This window comes from Falco biarmicus, chromosome 1 (genome assembly GCF_023638135.1).
Source record: "Falco biarmicus isolate bFalBia1 chromosome 1, bFalBia1.pri, whole genome shotgun sequence".
Classification (NCBI taxonomy): Eukaryota; Metazoa; Chordata; class Aves; order Falconiformes; family Falconidae; genus Falco; species Falco biarmicus.
Genome location: NC_079288.1, coordinates 50,083,330 through 50,108,581, shown reverse-complemented (window position 1 = coordinate 50,108,581; position 25,252 = coordinate 50,083,330). Strand labels below are relative to the sequence as shown.

Below are 25,252 nucleotides of genomic sequence, written 5' to 3'. Positions count from 1 at the left end.
AAGCAGATGTGAGATTTAGAGGAAGCTGAAGAAGCTTGAGCTATTGAAGAGGTTTCCTAAATGAAAATCTAATATGGCAGGTAACTAGAACATTTGATCTAATGGTGCTGTATAGCAGCTCCCTGTGAGGAGCAGGGACTTGGACTTTGATCCTTATGGGTCCCTTCCAATTGAAGATATTCTGTATTCTATGAAATGAAACTAATTACTTTATTAAAAGTTCTCATAAAATAAACGTAGAACTTTTGGTGTGCTTCAGTATTTTCATCGACTTAAAGGCTATGAGTTTTGAGTTGGTTCTGTTGTATAAGGGATGAACCCCCAAAAAGCTGTTCTGTGTTCTAGTTGGGTGTGAAGACTGGGCTGTACAGATTTTGATATGTTAGGCCAGTGTGAATATCTGGTATGTGAGCTGTTCCTTCCCAGTGCTGAAAGAAGGCACTTACTGGATCCTAAATGAGAGGGATTGATGGGGTAAGTTAGTGTGTTAAGTTCACTTTTTCTTGAATTTATAGCATGCTGGCTTTTTCTTAAATGATTTGAGATCTATTTTCTGTATATTTAGATTTTTTTCTGAAGCTGTGCCTAAATGTTTAGCTTCTGATTTTAGGGATGTGCTTCATAAAGCGCTATTTTTTGGAGCAGTAGCTTTCAATTCAGTTTTGCCAAGTCCGTTGTAGAGAAAGTGTTCATCCTCAAGAGGGGAAAATGTTTAACCTCAGACAGTATTTTATGCATGTGCATCCATGGATTGTAGTTCATATGTATGGTTCTTAAGAGTGGCTTGTCCATGGCCTTTTTCTTTCTCTTCTTTGTATGGGTAAAATCATTTATTCAGAACCTGATGGACTTCTGGTGGTGGTTTATGCTGCTAACTGAAGAAGCTGATTACATTTTCAGAAATGTAAATCAGATCTTGCAGATACCAAATAGTTTGAGTAGTGAGCTCTGCTTCAAAAGACCAGCAGAGGTGAAGTCTCAGTAATTTACAGTCTTTGGAAGCAGTTACGGTAACATAGCTTTGAAAGGGATCTGGGGTTAGAGGAGCATGTTCATTGGACCCCACAGACAGCGACTAGTTAGAAAAAAGCTTGGGAAGCTTCAAAGCTTGCTACGGAAATCAAGGTTACTGATGTAAATGAAATGGTGATAGGTCAAAGTGGGGGAAATGTTAGCCATGCGGTATGGCAGAAGATGTTGCCAATTAAGAATGATGCAGGTGATCCTAAGTACCAGTAAAATCTTTACCTGATATGGATATCCTGCAAAGGCTTCGTGTGTGGTTGGCAAAGCTGCTGGTACTTCAGCGTGAGTTCAGACTGGGCCTCTTCCTGCCCCTTGACTGAAAAGAGCTGGTTCAGTTTGCTGATTTAGGAGCTTTAAGGGAAGGAAGCACCTATTATGGAGTACCTGTTGGTGGTATACCATCAACGAGTCTTCCCAGTCTTGCACAGGTGCACGGGCTGGTTTGAAGACTGCATACCACTTTATGTAAGTAATTGAACAAGCACTGCTTCAATTTTCTGTTGGTTTTTCTACTGTTTATGCTTCAGTTGACTAACGAAGATGTCACAGAGTTAGGAGTAGCTTTTTGAGAGGGCCAAAATTCTCAGTTTCTCTTGGTTTCGGAGAGTGTTAGAGTGCCATTCCCTCTTCTGGTGCTTGTGAACAGTGTGCATTTCTTCAGGGTTGTGCCTTGGAACATTCTTTAAAGCAGTGGTTTCACAGCTGCTGCTACTGTTCACAATGCAGCTGCATTTTGAAACGAACTTTAATGCTTGAATTGCATTGGCGTTTTGAAATTTTTGTTCCTGCATTTCACTTCAGATTCACTGCTGGTGCCTGAAGAAGCATTGCAACCCACAGGTCAGCCAGAAGGTGGCACTGTTACGATAAAACAAGAAGCAAGTTACACTATTTTAAAGTTTGGAATTACTGCTTTTCTTTTTGTAACACGTGATTAAACTCATTGCACTTCTCTAATAGTTCTTGCTTATAATTGGCTAGTACAATTATTATTTTTTTTAGCCAGGCTCACCTTTTTTTTGTAGTTTGAGATACATTAACTACTCTCAGGGTCAAGTGCGCATAGAAAATATTTGTCTGACCCTGCATGTCTCATTTGTGTCTGATGCTTCCCCGCCACCCATATCAATGGGTTAAACTTCAGTGGTTTTTTTCTCTTGAAGCTTTAAACTACATATATCTGAGCTGTGCTAGCATATTAATGTGATTTGGGTATGTGTTTAAATAAATGTATACAGAGCTGGTATATCAGAATATTACCAATAGGAGTTTGAAATAAACTGTTATGAAACCTATACATCAAACATTTTCATATAGATGACTCACTGGAAATTTAAGACAAATGCTAACCTGTTTCTTCTCATACTATAGGAAGGTACAATGGCTCAAGAGTCTCCCAAAAATTCAGCAGCAGAAATTCCTGTGACTAGCAATGGACAGCTGGAAGATTCACATGAGCACGGCTTTAACAGGGTAAGAATTTTCTTTGCTGTCTAACAAGGTAACATTATCAGAAATGCAGAAGTTACAATGCAGTGCATAGCAGATTTCACTAGGCATAGTTGTCTAGTTTATGGAAAAATTCCTTTGAAGCTCATATAAATTAATTTTAAAGTTGACATTACATACTGTGATTCCACATTGCAATAACCTTTTGCAAATATTTCTGAACATGAAATAGCGTAAAGAATTGGGTGCTCTGTAGTGCACAATCAAGTGTATATGCTTCTAATTTCTTGTCTCTGATCCTTGATACTGATATTTAATCCTGCAGTTTTATTCATAAAACAGGACAACAAGCATTTTTAAAAGATGAGACTTAACAGATCCTGTGAATTCAGGCTACCAAATCCTAAATTTTTTGTGACAAAGTATCAGATTGTTCAAGGCAAGCTACTTACTTCTAAGGGGTGTTAAGTTTGGAGGCAACATGCCTAAAAGTAAATGAAGATGGTCACGTTCTGATTTGGAGTTGTAAACAGGAGAGAAGTAACTTGGGTTGAACTGAAAAATGACTTTGTATTGCAGTAAGGTATATAGATGACGGGTATCAGGATTCATCTTATTTGTTGTATGTTGAAAAAAATTATACTTCCATAGTCCTCTGTATGCAATTTTGAGTTTGTTCCCTTAACCTTCATATTTTACTGTCCTGTGTTTGGCTGTCCAGCAGGGGGTGCCGTAACACAGTTTATGGAACTTGGGTTCGGTTTTCTTTTATTTTTACTTCGCTTTTCAGTCTAGTTAATTGTCCACATTTATTTTATATTTGTTGAGACTTGGGTTCTAAGGTCCCATGCTGACTTGCAGTGCAGGATTATTTCTAAAAGAAATACTGATCAGAAATTTATTTTATTCTGCCCTAATAAAATGCTGATTAGAGGGGGGTGCCTTTACAAGTTTTAAAACAAATTAAATATGCATCCTGAATATTGGTGAAATAAGCATCTGTCTAGTTTTGTCTTCTGGTTTCAGCTTTAATGAAGAAACTTCTTCGAAGCTGATAAGTTAAAAAGTTAACTAAAAAAAATGAAGCAGAATATGTGCAGTAACTTTTTTGTATGAAAGGTATATTAGTAGTGGCAATTTTTTTTGAATGTTAAATAGTGTAAAATATTGGGTGCTCTGTAATGCACAATCAAGTGTATATGTTTCTAATTGTTGATTCTAAGCCGTGAGGATACTAGTTTTTGGTCCAGTGATTTTATTCATAAAACAGGAAAACAAGCATTTAAATATATATACTAAAAGTATAAACATGTATTATTATTAAAAATAAAAATGCTTTCTAAATGTGTATAAATGTCTTTTACATATTAAAATATAAAGTACATCGTGAAAACAACATCTGAGACCGTTTGACTGTGATTGCAGAGTAGCTGTCTAGTGAGCATGGCTATAAAAAAGTATAAAACTTCATTAAATGGAAATGCATCCATATTAGAGCTCTTATTTAAAAAAAATACTGCACGTATTACTGGGGATTTTTTCTACTTTTGTGAATGGGCCGAGATTTTTGTTTGGATTGTTTCTTTTTTTTAATAGCACTGCAATGAGGTAGGGCTTATGTTTGTTAAGATTTTTCATTCAACTAACATCTGCCAGTAATGTAATGTAAAAATTAGGACGATGTTTAATGAAAAAACCTAAATTTTGATAAAGATGTACCTGTGTTTAAGGGGAACAATCAAAATACATCTTGAAGTGGTAATGAATTTGGGTTCACCTAGAAGTAGAGAAACAGATTTACTATTTTTAAGCCCAGTGACCTTGATGCTGCTGTGACTTGGCTGTTATCTGTTCCTTATGTAATAATGGCTTCTTCAGTATAGTGCATCCAATACTTATCTGCAACTTGCACTCTTGTTGACTGGGTCAGAGTCCTTTTCCAGTCTAAAATATTTCCATTTGCTATGGAAAGTTGAAATGTTAAGGCAGTTTTTGTCTATGGCCACATATAAAACTTGAAGTAGGTTTTTGCTGGCATGCTAATTATTTTGCTGGCTTGGAGTCAACTATATTTTGGAACTTCCACAAAAATGTATCAAATTTTCAGTGGAGTTGCAGAAAAATTTCTACCATGCAAGCATAGTTGAGTTTGCTGCTGTAATTACTTCCACAATGCTTATTCTGAGATCAATGAAGATGAAGTGCACTTCAATTATTTTTTTGAACTATCTTGTACAAGTTAACACCTGCATGTGTGACCTAAACTCAGAATATCTGATAATCGGGACTGCTTATAAACAAAACAAAGAAAACAAACTTCTTGGAATTAACATCTAGGTCTGTTTACTAATCTGTTAGTCTCAAATTCTAATATTTAACTTCTAGTCATCTTGCTTTGTGTTTGTTATTTCTAATACTTGATGTTATGCTCTTTACTTCCTTGCCAGGTAATTTTTTGTTTTAATCTCAAGCAATATGCATTGCACCACAAAATTTCTGTGCCAAGTTTTCAGGAGTCTTTTTTTTTTTTTTTCCTCTATATTTATGGAAATGACAAGCCAAGTACTGATTTTTTTTAGGAGGTAACTTAAAGAGGCAAGAAACCGTTGCCGCTTTTAAGTTGTACTGTTACCACGGTGCTCGGTAAGAGTATGTATAAACACAGTAGAGTTTAGAGCACTCAAACTCCAAGATACTGATTTCAGTTCCACCTTCTTGGGAAGCTGGGGAACAAGGTTATTTTAGTTTCTTGGTTTGTTATTACTGCGATCAGGGAGCCATTCATCTAGACGTTGTACAGTTCGGATGTAAACAATAAGACATCGTTTCTTCTGTATTTTTTTATTTGGTCTTCTACAGCTATGTTGCCACAAACACTTGAGCAGCTTTGATTGTATATTTTTGATAGACTGAGTGAAGAGGTAGTTGTACAACCTTTACTTCAGGGTTCTTTAATTGCAAAATTAAGCTTTCCTCTAGATTCACATTCTGTTTTGGAGTTCCATCAGACCTCATCCATAAGCTGCTCACTCAGGCATGAAAATGCACATTTATTTTCCACCAAATGCAGTATTTTTATGTACTGAAGCATGAGAAGTATTTAATTTTCAAGGAGATGCTGTATAAATGTATTTACCTGGACATGGCAAGTAGGGTTGCTCTTTCTTTGAAGAAATATGCTGACAATTTTGCAGTTTATCAGACAGCATAGATTGCCATAATGTTGTTTGAGAAGGAAGCATATTAATTCCAGTCTTGTGGGAATGTGGTATAGCACTACTTGATGCATCTTCTTGTTCCTTACGTTCAAGAAAAAGAATCAAAAGCATTATTTATAAGGTAACTTAAATAAGTGTTTGCCTTACTGTAAAGTCTCATTCAGAAATACACTGCTACATTCTAATTCTGCCTTGTCTGTAATAATAAGAGATGCCTGTGGAATTCTGACAAGTTTTGTCCTGCCCTATGATGGATGGAAACTTTTTTAACTAAAAAGGCTGTAGCTTCAGACATCATTGGATGAAATGTCTGATGTCCTTTCATTATGAAAAAGCTTGACCCAGAGCTTTGCAGCTCATGAAGCTCTATTGGAACTCACTTAAGCTTTAAAAACTTGATATCTAGAACTGTTTGCCAATGTTTGGATGTTTTGTTAGTCTGTGTTAATAACAGAGGGCTTAAGCATTTCCTAACCAAACATGTTTTTCTTAATACTTCGTACAAGAAAACTCAACATTCAAAAGTGTCTTGCTGGTTTATATTCTTCGCTGTTTATTTCACTTATCCCTGACTTCCAGAACACGTTTTTTTTCCCATGCTGTTACAATTATGTGATCAGAATAGAGTGTTTAATGTCACTGAGGGGATTGGGAGCTGAGGACTCAGGGAAGGAGTGAGGACTAATTTAGTAACATGCCATATAGTGTAAAAGCTGCATAGGAATAAATTTAATTAAAATACTGGTCTGCCTGTAAAGGTATTCAGGCAGCTGTAAGCTATTTGTAATGTTTAAACTGTTGTACAAAATCTATATGAAGTTCTTGATCAGTCTGAGTCTCTGAAATTGTTCCGAGTGTTTCCTTCCATTTTCAGTATGAACTCTCCTCTCCTGGCATTTTATACTCTTATGGGGACAAAACCATTATTAAGTATGTGTATACAATACACACTGTATTTGCAACACACTGTTGCAAAAGATAAATTAACTTTGTTATGAGTCTTCAATTTATCTTACTAGAATTATAAAATAAGCTCTGGGATCTGATGAATCTGAGTGCGTGTGTTCAGCATCTTGTTCTATAATTTTATGGCCAGACTGCACAAACAGATAAAGTAAATTCTTTTTTGTCATTTGCCTCCTGAAAAAAAACCACCAGCCTTGTCACTCACATTCTATATGAAACATCTGACCTCATCTCGTAGGTTTTGCTATGTTGACTGGCATAGTTAGATTTTACTCTGGGCAATATTTTAATTAATGTTGACTGATTTAAAATCTATTTCTATGTTAGTTCATTTTTAAGAGATGAAACACAGACAACCAGTCTTTCTTTTTGTTGCCAAGTGGTCTGCTTCATACAGTCTTAAAAATCAAAAGCATGAATGTTAATGATGACAGTAGACAGGAGACTCATTTAAAACTGGGTTGTAGTATGACATTAGGTAAGCCAAAAGGGATGTAGTAGAAGAGTGAGTCTTGCGAGTGAGGAGCAGCGCATTGGAGAATAGAAGAAATGTCAGTCCACGTTGCTTGCCACTTCAGCATAGATTAAAGCCTTCCCCTCTCCTCCCGCTTAATTTTATGCTTGAATTTATATTGATGTGAGGATCTAGTGGCTTAATTCATGGAAAAAAAAAGAAGAAGAAAATGCTGGATACGTACAGGGAGCCCCACTTGCACATGAGTTAGGGTAAGAATTTAAGGTTCAGAGGCAGTTATCTTACTGGATCAATGTTATGTCTATCTACATAGCGTTTTGTTTCACGGGACCTGTAATCTTTACAACTTTAAACTGTGAACTTTACAGTAAGATGTGGTGCAGATTTTTCCTGAAGGCAGCTTGGGTAGTTTTATTTAAAATATCATCCATTGTTAAAACATAAATGAGTGTATGATTGTTCCCAGTTTAGTTGCTCTACTTTTGATGGACTCCTTGAACTAGCTAGTGATGTGGGGGTTTTAAAATAGCTTACTCAAGGTAGTAAGTACAGGTAAAACGGTATGTCTTGAACTTGCTGTTTGTACTAAGCAAAAAATAACGCTTAGTCATGCATTAATAATGGACTGATATAACTAAGAAATTAAACAATGTTGTTTGCTTGCTTATTCCTTAGTTTTTACTAGTTTTCTCCAAAGTAAGCAAGTCTTGACTAGGTTGGTTCTTGCTGGTGGAGGAACACTGCAGTTTGGTATCTTTCCCTGCTTCGTTTTACGTTGTTGCAGATCGCATGGATGAGAAGTATCTTTTTGGAAATAGCCTTGTAATTCAGCCAACATTCCTTCACGAGCATGCATTCTGCGCAACTGCTTCGCTGTGTCTACTGTCTCAACAGGATTGATATGTCAAAAATTCATGTGGTTCATCTAAGATGTTGTGTATAATAAACTGATTAATATCTCTGCTAGTCACTTAAATAAGGCTAACCTTACTAAAATACCTATAGTTTAATATGGTGAATTGAACTAATCAAAATGGCATTTTAAACAAGGGGTTAAAGTGGTTTAAATGCTTAACACAACGAGGTTTGCACTGTCTTGACCTGTTTAAGTTAGGGCAGCTGTTCTGTGGATGTATATTTCACACTTTCGCTTCTTTGAGTCTTTAACATGTTAAATGGCTGAGAATGGGGTAGGTGATATAACCTTTTGACTTCTTGGAAGGCCTCTTCCGAGTTGCAGTGGGTTTTTGCCTCTAGCTCTGGGTCTCCGTGAGCTTAAAATGTTAAAATACTTCTGCTAGATAGGAAGTGCATAAATATGCGATGGTTTTCAGCCTCATACAATTGAAAATTCTGAATGAAGAATCTTTTTTTTTTTTTTTTTTTTCTTTTTGGGATGGCGATCCCTTAACAGACCTGTGGTTTTGCAATGTATCAGTAAATTTTGATGAATTTTAAAAACTTGATTACCTTTTTATGAAGAAGGGGAAAAATCACTTATGAGTTTGAAAGCAGATCTTCTGGTCATCAAAATCTTCCTCTTAGCTAGAAGAGCAATATGTAGACAAAATACAATCACCTTATTGTGGTAGGGGAATCTGTCCTCACTTCTGTGTTGTAACAGCAAATCTACACTTGGTGTGAACAAAAAAGAAAGATATTTGTACTACCTTAACACTAGAATCTTAAGTACTATCATACCTTCCCTTAAATATGAAGTTTTGTGCATGTCTTTTCTTACTCTAAGGCAGTTTACAAATTACCCTTCTTTGTAAATGATTGAAAAGATACATTACTTTGTCAGAATGATTACAGATTTCTGTGTAGGTTTTTTGTTTATGCTTGTGTAAAAACAACAAAAAAAAGGCAAGCACAGTCAGTTGCAAGAATGACATGTTAAAAGTTTAAAAATTGAAGTTTACATGCAGAAGTGCATCTCCACGGAGCAGTAATTTGCATGTTTATAAACAACAAAAAGGTAGTATTTTAATGATCACTGACTTTATTATGACAACTCTGGTCACATATCAAGAAATGGTAAATCTTCCTTGTAAATTCTTATGCAAGGATATCTCTTTTCAGCAGAGTCTGTTTCAGCTGGTTAATACAAGTGTTTAAAAACTGGGTTTAATACAGTTCTTTACAATGAACTTTGCCTTTTTGCCAATGAATAGATATCTTTGAACAAATAGGTGTTTGTGTATATATACATATATATATATTCATGTAAAATATCCTGATGTGTATATATGCACAATTTTAGCTCTTAATTTTCATGATCCAAATATCAGGGTTTTATTTGAGAAGGATGTGTTGTAATATTTGGATTTATTTAACTCTGGAGCTTGTTTAGCTTCAAATTAGAATTAAGTGGAATGTACAGAAGTAGTACAGTTGCTTAAGTTTAGATATAAACTTTTGTCTTTACAAAGCAGATGTTCTGCATTTTAACCTTAAATACAGATGATTGCTTAGATTCCTATTGCGAACATGCTTAAGCAGGTTAGCTGTCTACATTTGTTTGGCTACAGAGTTAGGTATTTCTGAAAACTATACAACGTGCCAAGGTGCCTTCAGGAAAAAAAATGATGCCATGTCCTTTTCGTTAAATCAGTGCATATTTGCAATCTGGTTATCCTTTTTCAAGTCTCTGCTTTTTGAGCTCCTAGTGACTTGCTACATTTTGAGTTAACTGGACTCTTAGCTAAACTAAGTTGAAACAAAGGCTTTCCAGCATACAACCAAGTGGGAGTACTGAAACGAAAGCACCAGTTTTAAGTCAGTTGTGAAGACTGAAAACAGTATGTATCCAACATTGTGAGAACAGGTTCTGCATGTGACTTCATGCTATTTATTTTTCCCATTTTTGGTGGTGTAATGCTTCAGATAAACGAATATAGCATAATCTATTACTAAATAGCCAGTTCATTGAGTGAAAGTATAGCTGTACAAATTGGTTACTCTGATTGCAGTAACACCCAGGATTTTCCATGTCAGCAGGATTTCTGGGTTTGCTGGAATTCATCAGTTTGTAGCTCTTCCTTTTTTCCTCCTCCCAGGAGTTTGTCTTCAACTAAAGACAACTAACTAAAGCTGTGGGGACGTGATCCAAAGCCAGTTCTTGACAGATCTGAGTCTATAGGCAGTATCGTTCTTATGCGCGAGCTTGCTTCTGGTTTGTGGATGGAGTGACTACAGTAATATGTCAAACATGGATTAGATTTTAAAGGTTGTGCTTTCTTTGTAATTAGAAGCATTGCCTATATCATAGTTACTGCACATGTGCAGACACTGACATTTTAAAACTATGTATAGTTTGTTTTCTGCAAATTTCACTATTGCTCCTCTATACTACTTCATCTCTTCTGCCTCTGTTTGGAAGCAAAGGGGATGCAAAAGGGTACCTGACTCCAGAAACTGCTAATTTTCCAATTTCTTGATGCTTAGTTTGTTGCAAGCGTATTTACCTTTTTGCTTTCACTTCCAGAGTAGCTTTTCACTCAATTTTAGTTTTAGAAATTGGTGGGTTTAAATTGCTTTGAATATCTGAATTTTTCTTAAAGCCCTAGGTATATTCCATAACACCAGAGGCTTTAACTTCAGTTAGATGGCTGGAAATACAGTCCAGGAGACCTTTGTGAGTTATTTGTAGAGGTCGGCAAGATAGCAAAAATGGGCAGTAGGATGGTATGTGAATTACGGCCTGTGAATTCATAGTTCAGTGATAGGCCTGCACTGGGTTTCGGTGAAGAATTCAGTTGCCTGAAAGTTGGTTGTAGTAGTCAGTTTAGCTCTCGAAAGTTAAACAAGGTGATCTCAGGCAATTTTAAATCAATGAATTTCAAAAGCAAGCAGAAGGAAATGGGAACTTTGTGCTGTGAGCACTCCTTATGTAGAGTGGCTGCTCGGAAGGAAGCTGTTGAAGAGATGCCTTTCTGGATGCTTCTCCCATGTCAAACATTTAAGAGTTTACAAGTCCTATTTCTAGAAACTGAGGATGCTGCGAATTTTAAAGCTATTTCTTACATAGAGTGATTTATTATTATTTTAAAATCTTTAACATTAAGGTAGTTGTTTCTGCATTTTTGGCTTGTAAAATATTGTCTGCTTTTAGTCTTAGATCATTCTGTACTCCTATTGGTTTTTAACTGGAGACATTATTAAACTGATACAGTTGTTTGGACCAGCTTCAGACCACGTAACATGATGTTCTGGGCAACGTTTTTAGTAACTGCTGCTCTAAGAGATGGCATTCTAGTTGTTCAGCAATACAAAAAACCCCTCTGCAATAAATACACAGGCTATATTTACAGTGTTTCTCACTTATTTATGTTTTATTTGTGCATCATAGTAGAATGCTGTGACACCAGCAAAGATGTTCTAGGGTAAAAGCAGAATTGCCAGTCTGAGAGCTGCTGAAATTGCATGGTAATATTTTTTTGAGCCACTTTTATCTATCTTTAAACCTTAACTTCCAATTTTTATTGAAATATTTCCAAGGACTTGAAACGTTCATTACCTGTTGGACTTGGACTTTCTGAAACCAAAATAACATCTCATGGCTTTGACAGCACCAAAGAGGGAGTCGTTGAGGCAGGACCATTTCCAGGTAAAAGTAACTGCTTTTTTGTCTTCATTTCTTAGTTTAAAATCTTTAGGCATATTTTCGTGTGGTCAGAAATACAAAGCTCTGTAGCTGCTTTGAGCATTTGGGTGTAAATTTACACATTGAGGTGTGTGTTAGTAACAACCTTTTTGTCTTCTTTGGGAGCTGGTTTGTTAAAATAGAGAATATGTGCGATGCTCGTAGGACTAGTAGAAACTACTTGGTGTTAAATTAGTCTGCATTTACAGGAGGGGAAGTCCTTGAGCACCTTGAAATGGTGTCAGACTGAAGAATTTTACTATTACATTGCCCTGAACTTTTCTTTAAATGGTGCAGGTATTGTTCTGATTTGAAACATAACTGGAGAGTTATTTCTTGATACACAGTTCACTTACCTGGAGCAGACTGAGTGGAATTGATCTTTGGTCCTAAGACTTGTCTCTTTTTTTTTTTTCTTTTTTTTTTTTTTTTGTTATAGTGAATATATTACTTTAATGTATTGCTGTTAGGAGTAATAATGCTTTGGGTCTCTCTCACCAGGTGCTACCTAACAAAAAAATGCTGGTTCTCATGTTTTCACAGCACAGTGTTGTGATTGTTTATAGCAGAAGGATTTTAGTTAGTATTTCATTCACTATGCAAGTACTAATATATGTTTTAGAGAATCTAAGCTAGTATTAAACAATGAGAAGTAGAGAGTGATAAACAAGCCAGTAATGTCAGTGTTTGCCATCTATCTAAAAATGAGTGCCACAATATAGTGTGTGAAAATGATATTTTAAGGAATTATGGAATTATGTAGCTTTTACTGAATTTGAAAGGTTTGAAATGATATCAAATAAGCAGCTGTGAAAATAAGTATCTTTGTAGTCATAGATTTAATTTACATTTCGCTTCATTTCCTGTTTGGTAAAATTCTGTGCTTATGCAAACAGTGATTGACAAACTGTACTTTACATAAATTACAAAGTGAATGTTGTGGTTTCTTTAAGTCTTTGAAATTAGCAAAATATCTAGCTAAAAACTGGGCAGATGGCAAACTGCTCACCATTCTTGCCCTTCTGTATTAGCAGGATAACTGTTGCACCTGTTAGGTGCATTAGTCTGTAAGGGGAAAAGTGTCTTAAGATGGGTTTCAGGCTATACTAACAAATTTTTGAAATACAAATGTTCTGTAGAAAGTTATGTACACAAATGCTGAGCCTTGCACATGGAATTTTTAACACTTTAGATATTACAGGTTTTCCTCCGAGGATATTTTCTTCAGATTTTTCCTACTGCTGTAGCCAAATCGGAGAGAGAGGGAGAACTGGCAGAAACTAAGGCTTGTTATGAAACTATGGACAGAAGAATGATTGCCCTATTTCTAAAAAATTTCTGTTTGAGTGTCCTTATTACAGCTGCATTTTTGAACGCAGAGTAGATGATACTGGAGGGGAAGGGCTTTTAGGATTTGGGGGATGTTGAAAGATGAAGCATGTATAAGGCTGCATTAATACTCTGTTAAATGATAAGATTTTTTTTAACTGCTTGTCTTGGCTCGCTTGCTAAAGTGATTCAGTCTTTAGGCCTTTAGCAGGATCTTGCAGTCAAACTTTTATGGCTGGATGAATCCAGTTGCAGCTCTTTTGCAGCATAGCACTACAGAAGGGCACAGCAATGAGCTGTCTTTCAGTCGTGTCTTCTCTGTGCAATTGGATCCAAATCATTGTATTCATGTACCTCTTGTTAGTACTGCTCTGTAGTATGTTTAGAAGGTAAAAGCCAATTGTTGATTCAGTTACATTGAGTGATATTTTTGGTGTTACTGATAACTACATTTTGTTGAAACTGCTAAAATTTAGTTTTGATATACTTTCTCCCCAGCACACTGCAAGCCCTGAAGTATCGCAGAATTTCTCAGCAATAGCAATAAAAACTTCCCCCCCAATGTGATGGTTACTCGTCACCACAGAGGAAAACCTAATTTGTTTGGAGTTTAAATCCTGAAAACTTCGTAAGAATGCCACTTCACATTTATGTGTTATGAAAGAGTAGCAAAGCTCTGAAAAGCATAATCCTGAAACAGATTAGAGAACACACGTGGTAGAGGTCATTTGAAGTTGGGTTTGTTTTTTTTAAAGAGAACAAGCAAGTGCTGTAAAATCTTTCTTTTTGGGAAGGAGATTACATACCTTAACAGCTCATGGCTCGTATGATCTTCAGGATAGCTTATTGCTGTGTGTTTACACAGACTTAGGAGCAGATGTTAATCAAATACATCTGAAATTGGCACAGATTGCAGTTTACTTCACCGCTTAATGCTGTGAGTACCATTTAGTGACAGTGCAGAGTGAATTCTACCTAGACCTCAAAAAGGTGGTTTCAGCTGTGGAAGCTGTATATAATAACAATCTTTCATGGAATTTTCTGTTGATAGTGTATACATTACTAATGAAGTTGTTAGTTGTATTTTGATTACTCTTTTAAGAAAAGATGTTTGGCATCATGACCTAGAGAAAAAGATGAAATCATGAAAACTTGGAGTAGTTCACTTGAACAGCTGCACCTCTTAAAAAGCGTTTCCATCAGAAATTCCAGCAACTTCTCTGTGAATGCTTCTATTTAGTGTGTTGCTGAAGTAAATGTTTCTTTGTTTTGTAAAAAAACCTCTATCTGTGTAAAAGTGCACATTGCCTTCTAGGGGAAGATGATAGATGTTCATGGTTAAATATGTCCCGTTTTCAGGTTCCTCAGCATCATCCAAATCATCTATTATATCTCCTAGCAATGCAGCAGCTAGCAGACTGGCTGGACAAGGTTGTGATTTAATTATTCCCACAGGTATCGCAGCACTGAATGGATAACGCCCTCGTCTCTGCTGACACTACTAACTCTTCCATGTCTCTAATAATTTGAGTCGCTGTTAGTTGGAAATAAGACTTCTGGGCTTTTTTGGTGGCTCTCATTTCTGGCTTTTAACAGTTCACAAAGTAACCTCTGCTTTCCTCTCTGTATGCTGCTTTTTGCTCTATAAAATTTAAAAATAATTACCAAATGTTAATAATAACAAACAGTAGCTAAAATGGGAGTAACCAAAATTTTTAATTTGGGTTAAAGCTGGAACTTTTGGCTTTTTTTGCCAAAATAATCACATACTCCAGTAGAATAGAGTATGAGGTGGCTATTAGGAATTCACAACACCCAAACTAGGCTTTGCCACTTGACTCATTTTGCACCTACAGGCAAATTACTTAACATCTTTGTCTGTTTCCTCCTATATAAAAGGAGAAAACCTATTCAGTTACCTCATAAGGGTGTTGAAGGGATTCATTACTTGATGTTTGCACAGCATTTTCAAGACTTAAAGAACATAGTAGAGCTTTATGCTAAAGGAGTATCTTCAGGCATCTGTATAGACTTTTTTCCAAACCCTTATTTGCATAAATAACCTGGCAAGGCTAAGGTGACTGAGTAGCACTAGGGGTTAGAGGCAGCAGTAGTCAAAATTGTACATAAATAAAAAGCAATGTTAAAAAGTGGTAGTGCTTTGCAGTACTTACTGTTTAGGACACTAGGAAATATTTTTGCAAAATGAAAACTTAAAATTCACATGATATCCCATACTAGCTTGAAAATGCTAAGTATTGGCAATTAACGCATGGTGATTTGCCCTAGATATTTAATTTGTTGCTTTAAATATTTTCTTTGTTGCTGTTTTTATATTGGTGGCTTGTAGAATTAATTATTCTTAATACAATCAGCTAATAAAGCTGAAATAAATGAATTAAATATTGGCTGAACACATCTGAAAAGGGTGATGTTCATTGGAAAAGATAAAATCTGTTTTGAAATTTATTGGTTGTACTTTGTGACAACAGTTTTTATATGCCGATAATTTTCATTTAATGGTCTGCAGGTTGTAAACAGACTTTTAGATTGGCTAAATCCAAGAAGGGTGTTCACCTTGTGGAATTATAAAACATAGATTAAGTAGCAAACATGTTTCAAAAGCTGTTTTAAGGTTGGTTAGTAAAACTGCATGCATTCAGGTAAGCTTTATTCAGCCTATTACAACATGAAATACTGAGATACGTACACGCTTTGTATCAGTTTTAAAATAATTTTTTCTTTCTGGAATTGATTTTGAAAATCTGCATATTTCTCAAGTTCTTACTGTCACCTTGTTCTGCTTTTGCATGTTCAATGGCACAAATCTTCCATACCTGCTATTAATCCCTTAAAGCAAAAATACGCAAGGCCTTGATGATTTACTTTGTGTCTGACATAGGGGGCAGAGCTCAACAGAAGAGCGGACCTGTTGTGTTAGCAGATGAAGTAAAGAATCCAGCAATGGAGAAATTGGAATTGGTGAGAAAGTGGAGCCTAAACACTTACAAGGTATATATTTGTGTGTGTATGTATAGATTCTAGAAGCGAGTTTGCTACTAGATGGCACTAAAGCTTTCAAAGTATTGGACTACTGTATTAAGGCAGTGAGCATCAGCAAGAATGCATAGAGAAGGCTTAGTTTTCTTTCAAGTCTAACATTCTTTGTAAGCATTTTTAAATCTTTGGTTTTAAGGGGAAAATCTTTCCATAGGTGGTATTGATTTAAGAAGGCAAAGAATGTTCCATTTCTAATGTCCCCGTCAACGTACAGAATGTACAGATTTCAGGACTGATGCTTATAATTAAGTCTTTTTGCTATCTTTGAGTTGATTGCTGATACAATAAAATTTTATCTGATGGGAAAAAGTCAGGCCCACTTACAAGTTCCATACTTGTTAATTGCTATTCTGATGTTTTTGTTCTGTCTTGGCTGATTGTTTTTTCTTAGTCTTGGAATTGTTGCTTTGATTCATGTGTGTTTTACTCTTGATTGGTGCTTCTTTGTGATCAATTGGGATTTGATGAATTTAATAACACAAGAATAAAGAAAAGGTGTTTAAAACACAGCAGTTTGCCAGAAGTGACTCTCATTAAAAAGCCATAAGATAAGGAAAAATTGTCAGGGAATACATTACTGTCAGCAGTTCTAAGCAAAGACCAGTTTTGAAAAACAGCTTTTTGTTATGCTTGCAACTTAAACGATATAGGTGTGGACAGTTGGGCTCTGCATCAGTGGGTTCTACATCAAACCATGAGGAAAGGAAGAATCTGTGGAAAAAAAACTTCCCTTCTAAAACACAGGTCTGAATCCCTCCAGTGTTAAGTCCAGATAAGGACTTCCTCCCCAGTGAGGTTGGGAAGCAGGGATGGAGGCATTCTACCCACTAACAAATGCTTATGGTGTTCTTTGTGCCAGAATCAGAAGTTTTTGGTTTGTTTGGTTTTTTTATGTCTAATTAAACAACTTTTAGAATTTGTACAGAAGTCTTGTCAGCTGCTCCTGGAGCATGCTGTGGTCCAAGCAGAATATGTGCTACTCGGCTGAAGCTGTTCTTTAAAATTCACTAAGAAACATTGACTCTTGAGGTTGAATCTGCTATACCGCTATTAAATCGGGAGAGGACTTGACCTTATTATCTCTTTTTAGTGCCTTAATTTAGAAAAAAAAAATGAAAAAATTCCCCATGTCTCAACTGCAGAATGATTGAAATCCACTTATGTGAACCAATAGCTGGAGGACTAGTGGAAAATGCTGGGAAAAGTGGTCTTAGATCCTTGTTTAGAATGTGATTTCTTTGGCAGCAGTCTTTGCAAAGTCTGGATTTTTAGATTTCTTTCTTGGCTTAAACCTCCCCCTCCTTGAAATCCAGTATCCTGCCAGTTATGGCATAGCAAACAAAGAATAAGACTTTCAGAAAACTAAATGAATCTGTATTCTTGAAATCTATATGCTAGAAGTTGTTTTCCAAATATGCCTAAGGTAATAGGTCAGTTAGTCTTTCTAGAATCCCATACTGACTTCTTGTGTGTGATTTTTTTTTTTTTTTTTTTTTTTTTTGGAGGAATAGGGTTGTTCAGAGTGCACGTATGAATTTATTCTGAATTGAGGGAGCATCTTGCAAATGTTCCTGGAGATGCCATACACTTGAAAACACTTTGTATGTAGGCTACAGACAAAAAGCATATTTGATCTGACTAAGGACGGTATTTCAATTTGTGGACATACTGGCTTGCTTTGGTTCCCATTAGGAAGTTCGTGGGAAGAAGTCTACACTTTAGCTCATAATAGCTAACTGATCATAGGAGGTGCAGATATAAAGGATAGGAGTAAATGGTTGGTGGAGGGAAGTCAGCGACTGAACCCCTCTGAGCTGAAACCCGTGCTATACAATGTTCCAATTTGGCAAAGGGGAGTCAGTGGTGAAACTTGCTGTCAGGAAGCTCTTTATGAATCTGACATGAGTAGTTCCTCTGTCGTGATGTCTGTATTGGGAGCTGTGAAGCGCAAATTACTAATACATTCAGAAGTCATACCCATCTGTGAAAAGATGATTAAGTATGCCTTCGTATATATTGGGTACCTTGCTTTTTGTCCCATATGCATTTCTGTGAATGAGAAACAATCCCTTTTGTTAAGGCTTATTTTTTAAGAAACTGTTTCCAATTGAAAAAATCACAGGAGGGTAAAGCTGCTCTTCTGCCTAGTTAACCATGGACTTTTGTAGACTGTATTTAACTTTTCCCATAATTTATAACTTAAGATTATTCTGTTGCCTTTGCAGCTACTGTCCCTCTTCAGTCTCCCAGTCTCCCTAGTAATTGTGAGTTAGCATCAAAAGAAATTGCCCTTCATTCCATAATGCAGTGGCAAGAGCTTTTTCTGTTCCTTCCCCTACCTCCCCCTTTGGATGAGAAAGGCATTTTCAGTTTAGCAAACAGACCTAAGCACAAGAAAGTTGTGACTTTTCCAGCAATTCTAATAAAAAACTTACCTTTTTGTTTTTCACGTAACTTCTTAAAATTTGAGGGAGGAAAAAAACCAATATACCTGTTTTACAAGCCTTTCTTTAATGCTGGGCTGCTAGTGGAACATTTATTTCTCAGGCGTGTCCAGTAATGTCTCTGTTCATCTTTTAACATGTGCAGTTTTAAATATATTTCTCTTAAATGTGTTTTGGTGGTGTTGTTTTTTCTTTGAGAGAGTTACACTTTGCCTTGTGTGACTTTCTGAGAAGCATGGTCTTACTCAGAACAGCGTTCTCCTTTAGAACAAAGCAAAATGGAGTTAACATGTGGAATTTTCTCCATTTGCTAGTGAAACTATACAGCAACATGTGTGTCTGTACTAGTCCGCTTAGAACCAGAGTAAATCAAAAGAGATAATGCATCTTCTCAATTATTCTTGTTCGGTCTCAGTGTTCAACTTCAGCTACATCTCATTTTAACGAAGTGCGTAGTGTAAGTCTTTGCAATTACTAGTTTTTCCTCACTTGTCACTGCTGTGGTTTTGGTTGTTACTTCTGAAGCAAATATTCCTTGGCTGAAAATAATTCTTTCCTTTGTAATTTATTCTTCCTTCCAAAAATTATCCTTTCCATGATTCGGATTTTTGTCTTGCATTTCCATAGGAGGAGGTGTGTGTCTCAGCTTTTTTGGAAAGTAGCCAAAATTTGTCCATCAATTCCGTAGCTCCTAGTGAAAGGCTTATTTATGCTCTGACCACACTCATTGCTCAGCTGTGTTTTCTGTTTTCCGTTGCAGATGTTGGTCGTAAAGTTGTATTCTGTATTGATAAGAATGGTTATGCTCTCCCAAATTTCTGATTCTTGACAGGCAAATGTCTCCTAGATTAGCTGTGCTCTTTCTTGCTAATTGGTTGAATCTAATGAAGTAGCCCAAATAGTCTGTACCTTCCCATCTTAAGCTTATGAGTTATGACCAAGTCATTCTGCTTTATCATTCTTGAACAGACCTGAAAGTTCTAGCAGGTTAAACGTGTTATCTCTTTTGGATGCAGGTAAAGACTGGACTAAACTAAAGTCCTTGAATTTGGAAACCCTGGGAAATCCAGTGCTGTAATGTATTTGGGGAATTTGTTCATGTGGGACTTAGTTATCTCTTCACCTCTTGGGACCACAGATCAACTTCAAGTAGCTTACCGTAGCAGTAAATAATTCCTGCTTTCCATAGAGAAATTGTCCGGCTTTGCTAGACATCTGCTTTACAAACTACTTCTCCCATGTCTTGGTCAAGGGGACCCCTGGGGTGAATCTCAGGAGGCTCACTGCCAGGCTGGGCTCGGATCTCTGGCAGAGAAGGTGTTGCGGATGAATGGAATGTGGTGCAGCCTGAGCTGTCACAGCCCTTGGCTGGGTGAAAGTGCTTACAGCCTTGTCAGAGTGCATTCTCTGCTCACTGTGTTAACGAACTGCAAATCTGTTAAGAATATGACTTGTGACAGAAAAGAAATAGTGTAAGTCTTTGGGACAATCAGCTCCACTTCATAGATGTGTTAATAATGAGAAATGCATTTTAATAGTTTTACATACTCCTCCGTTGGCCTTCCTGGCCACCTGGGCACGCTGCCGGCTCATACGCAGATGGCCGTTTTCTGCCCCAGGCCCTTTTCTGCTGGGCAGCTTGGCAGCCGCTCTGCCCCCCAATTTCCCATTCAGTTTTAAAAAACATGCAGAAACCCACCACCTCCTTACTTTTCCCGCTCCACCCCCCAAAAAACCCCCACACAACCACCACCAACAAAAAAAAACCCACACCACCCAACAACAACAACAAAAAAATCAAAATAACATTTTTGGAGAACATAACATGGATGATCTGGAATTGGATGGTTAGTAAACAAAGCCCAAAAGATCACTAGCTAGATATTTTTATGCAGAACTAGTAATACTCCTGTTAACTGACTTTAATGCAGTGGGCTAAATTACTTCTTTTAACTTAATGAGATTCACCAAACCTGAAAAGAGATGTGTTCTTTTACTTGAGAAACAATTAGTTATGCTCTTGATTTGCTAACTTGAATATTCATCCTAGTAGGAGTTGAGACTTGTCCAACTGTTCTTGCTGAGTCCTGATAAACTTCTAAAGACTGTGTTGTTTTTTCAGTTTGTTGTGCAAACTTATATTGGGACGAGTGATTGTGAAAGAATCGTGTGTAATTATACGTCCCTTGAAGCTGAAAATGGGTGTATGCTGTGTTGTCTTGAATATATTTGATTCTTAATAATTTAAATTATTTTTTTCCATAGTGTACACGTCAGATCATCTCTGAAAAATTGGGTCGTGGCTCAAGAACAGTAGATCTGGAACTAGAAGCTCAAATAGAAATATTGAGAGATAACAAAAAAAAATATGAAAATATCTTGAGACTGGCACAGACGCTGTCCACACAACTCTTCCAGATGGTACATACCCAAAGGCAACTTGGAGATGCATTTGCTGACCTGAGTTTGAAATCATTGGAACTTCATGTAAGACTTTTATAGTATTAAAAAATAAAATGGCAGAGATGAAGATAAGCCTAATTGACCCGTGCAGGGTATATAGTAGTTAGCAGCTACTTTTCTAAACATTGTTGTTAACAATACATTACATGCTCTTTGTGTTAAAAGCTTATGTAATTCACTTCAAACTATAGGAAATTATGGAAAGTACTGTAGTTCTATAATGTTTCTTAAATGTTTACCTTTAGCTGATGGTCTGACTCAAGAACTGACAACTTTTCTTTGTATAGGAAAATGCATTTTGCTATTAATTTTGCTTCTAATGAAATGTCATCAAAGTGTTGCAGAGTGTTACGTCATTTCAATTACAGGATGTCTTTGGGGAATTTGCCTGGGAGTAAGTAGAATAGGGCACGTTACTTCACTTGTGCACATTGAATGTGAGTAAATTATTGTTCTGTAGCATATTTAAGCATTGAGATTTCATCTCAAAGCCTTTTTTAATCAGATTTTTGCCACTAATAGGACTAATGTCTGTATTCTTACGTGGTTGGAGCTTCTGAGAGACACTCGATCTTTAGATACCTGCATTTGGGTTGTTATGATTCCTTGGTTTAGAAATGTATGTATCACTGGCACTTTTTGTGCGATTAAAAAAACTGCCGTAAAGAGAGGGAAGGGTAGATGTGTACAAACCATAGTAGCTGGCTTGCTTCTACATTGATTGTTCTGTAGTTCCAAAGTTAAAGCAATTTGATAATGCTACCCATGCTTTGGAAAACCAGTATAAAGGGGTTTACTGATTCCATAAAACATAGCTGCTGAAACAGCCCAAATTATCTTTGTGATTATTACAGCTAAAACATCTGTCTCTCTATTTTTGCCTCTTCATGAACATCTATTCCTGTTGAGTTTCAAGGGAGGAGGTGCAGCTCATGCTTGCACAGAGGAACCTTAACTGATAGCTAGCTCAAAAAATTTGAGGTTCCTGCAGTGGAGGACAGGAACTTTTAATATTACAGTCTGACAGATGAAAATCTGTGAAAGCAGAGCACTAAGAAATTAAATCATCTGCTAAAGGAAGAAGTTCTTAATAATCAGTTTACTCCTGACACACATATGGGCATGTGGTTTGTGGCAGAACTTAGTGATTGTTATGAAGTTTGTGCTGAAGCTGGGTGTTTCTTCTGAAACTTGGATTAAATCTGGCATCATGCTGTTGTTTAAAGAGTTTTCTTTTTTCTTTTTCTCCCCCCGCCCCGGCCCTGAATAGTTTGTAACTTCCAAAGGGAATACTGTTCTTCCAGGTTCTTTCAGCATCTTGTACTGGTCTTGGAATTTGTTTCAGTCATTCATCTCTTGTGTAGATTATTGAATGAGGCTGTTGATGAAAATCAAATAAAGGTTTCTGCTGTAATAAAAGTTATCTAACCTTTGCCTCTTGGAGACTTGCCTGATGTTTGTCTCTTTCCTCTTTGTGTTTCCCCTTTGTTTAATCTTTACTGTATTACCATCTGTAGCCTGGCCTGTTCTTCTTGGATGTTTGGATTGCATTGTTGCCTCTAAAACTTGTGAAAGACTGAAAGTAAAATTTCTGAACAGTTAGTCTTTAATGTTTAACGTGATAACAGTATAATTTTTTTTAAAAAAAAAGACAACTAAAAAAACCCCCACCAAAATCTACACCACTTCTTAAGGTAATATTTCTTATTTTTTACATGATAACAAAATGAGATCTCAGTGTGGTATCTGCAGAGGTATTACTTAATATGAATGTTTTGCTGTTTCTCTTTTGGATACAAAGATAACTCCTGGTTCCAGGCTCTTGTGCCTCTAATTACACAGACAAATGAATTCCAATTTTAATTGACCTGTGCATAGAGTATGAACTGAGTATAAACGCTTTGATACAAAAAGGATTTCCTGTCCATTTCATAAGAGGTATCTGCAGAAGTCGTGGACAAAACTCAAGTTTATAGGAAAATGTAGGACAGTTTTGGTGACTAGCGTGTTTCTTAAGTGCTGCAGGCCACTGAAGTCCCATCCTTAGCCCCTTCCTTTGAATTGGTAGCGTTGCTTATTTGGGTTTGCGATGATCTGGGTCAGAGGATCAGCTGGAAAACTAATTGCAGTTTTGCCTGCAGGAGGGAAAAGATGGGCCTAGACACTGCAGCAGCAGTCCTACTGGTGTTGTCTCTGCCTGTATGCTGCTGTTTATTCCCTGTGATAGCCTCCTGTGTTACTGTTTAGCTGGCAGTGTTAGACCAAAACCAGCTGAAAATAGGCTATTTTTTTTAATTTCAGCAGGATCTGTAATGGCTGACTGCTTTTGCCAGCCCAGCAGCTTTGCAAAGCAAAGGTGACAGGTCTTTAGAGGTGTTTACAGGCCTTAACTCATGAAAAATTGCCCTAAGTTCTCTCCTTTTTTTTTTTTTTTTCTTTTTCTTCAAATTGCGTGCTTTCACTGCACCTCCTTTTCTAGAGGATTCTTTCCTTACCCTCATGAGGTCATGAATGTTAACATGAAATATCATTTGGCTTTGGTGTTCGTGTCCTTGTCAGATGAAGGGAAACTGGGAGAATACAGCACTTCTGAGTCAGTTGTTGGCAGGGTGCAAGCCTAAAAAGACCAAGTTCCAAATGTGAACCTAGTGTGTTTTACAGCTATTACAACCAGAGATTGTACTCTTTTGTGAGAACTCCCATCTGCAGAATATGAAGATGCCATATGGATGACATAAATATAATAATTGGTCTCATTTGGCATCCATGCATTAGGAAAATCTTTGCAGCCTTTGTCAGGGCTTACGCTTCTGCTAGCAAAAAGACATGAACAAACATATATCTAAATGTGACTTGGAAATGCCTTGGAAATAATTTTGCGCTTGTCACTTTAGAATTCATGGCTGAGCTACATTACAGTTTTTATTTGCTATCCATTATAATGCCGTGCTCTTCAATTATTTACAGCCTGTGAAACTGTGATAGATGTTGGGGCTTTTTGCAGTGCCCTTTTCCAGAATGTAAGAATAAAACTTAATAGCTAATTAATGCTGTGTGCCCTTGTGAACTTAGTTATATTACTGTATTTAATGTAGTGGTGTCTCTATTGGTATTAAAGCATTACCTGGACAGCCACATGAGAGATCCTGGATTAAACCCCTGCTGAATGACAATATAAAGATTACATTAGCACTTACTTTTAAGTAACATTCAAGATTTCTGAGTGCAGGAAAATCACATTATAAAATAGGATTTGACATGATGCGTGGTAACAAAATTGTAAACCATAGTTTACTGATGTTAGATCATTTCTTGAAAACTGGGAACTGAATATTGTATTGAAATCATATCTGTTTAATCATAACCATACCCAAATAGAAGTGAAAGAACTACCACATCTGTACGTTTGGGTTTTTTTATATATAGTTGCTGATGAATGTTATGATTTTAAATGATCTACAGTTTTGTTTTCTCTGCTCTTTGTTTATAGGAGGAGTTTGGCTACAATGCAGATACGCAGAAACTTCTAGCTAAAAATGGAGAAACTCTTCTTGGGGCTATTAACTTTTTTATTGCCAGTGTGACTACATTGGTGAATAAAACAATTGAGGATACATTATTGACTGTGAAACAGTATGAAAGTGCCAGGTAGCTATTCTGTGTCTAGCTGTTTTCATTATGAACTAACCTTCAGGAAACAGACTTTGTATCAGCTTAGTCCTTGTATTTAAGTGACTAACCTGTCAGATAAAAACCTTATAACACAACTTTCATATAATTAAGATTTACAGTTAACTGCCTTATTGCACATATCTTCAGATGTGTTGTGAATATTCTGTTGTAGACTTAATTTTACTTGTTAGCTCTAGGAGTAATAATATGTGTTTTCTCCTGTGTGCTAGATTAAGCTGGCTTTCTAAGCAACGTGACAGTGTAACATTAACCCTTTTATCCAGGTACATTGTAATAGATAAAATGACCTCTTTGAAAAACATTTAATCTTGCGCTTCTGTTGATGCACAATATGTGCAATTCACACCAGTTTTTTTCACGCAGAAGTTGCAGGCTTGGTCACAAAGGAGAATATAAAAAAAAAAAGAATTTCTTTGTGAGTGAAATCATCTAGCAGTAGATAAGGGGTTTCCTGCCCTGGAGAAGGTTACTTTCAGATGTGGCA

The 25,252-nt window shown here is 36.5% G+C and overlaps 1 protein-coding gene across 4 annotated transcripts in view; it reads left to right on the top strand.

Annotated features, from left to right (window-relative positions):
* The window catches only part of ARFIP1 (ADP ribosylation factor interacting protein 1), a 44,103-nt gene that overhangs the window by 6,798 nt on the left and 12,053 nt on the right, over positions 1-25,252 (top strand). For 2 of the 4 annotated variants that reach the window (XM_056336722.1, XM_056336705.1), the window contains 6 exons: positions 2,398-2,499; positions 11,635-11,743; positions 14,468-14,563; positions 16,011-16,120; positions 20,878-21,099; positions 24,566-24,723. In XM_056336722.1, coding sequence (XP_056192697.1) covers positions 2,407-2,499; positions 11,635-11,743; positions 14,468-14,563; positions 16,011-16,120; positions 20,878-21,099; positions 24,566-24,723 — 788 coding nt within the window. In that variant the 5' untranslated portion in view covers positions 2,398-2,406. The remainder of the gene's footprint in view (positions 1-2,397; positions 2,500-11,634; positions 11,744-14,467; positions 14,564-16,010; positions 16,121-20,877; positions 21,100-24,565; positions 24,724-25,252) is intronic. The other 2 variants (XM_056336697.1, XM_056336713.1) reach the window with 2 other exon arrangements.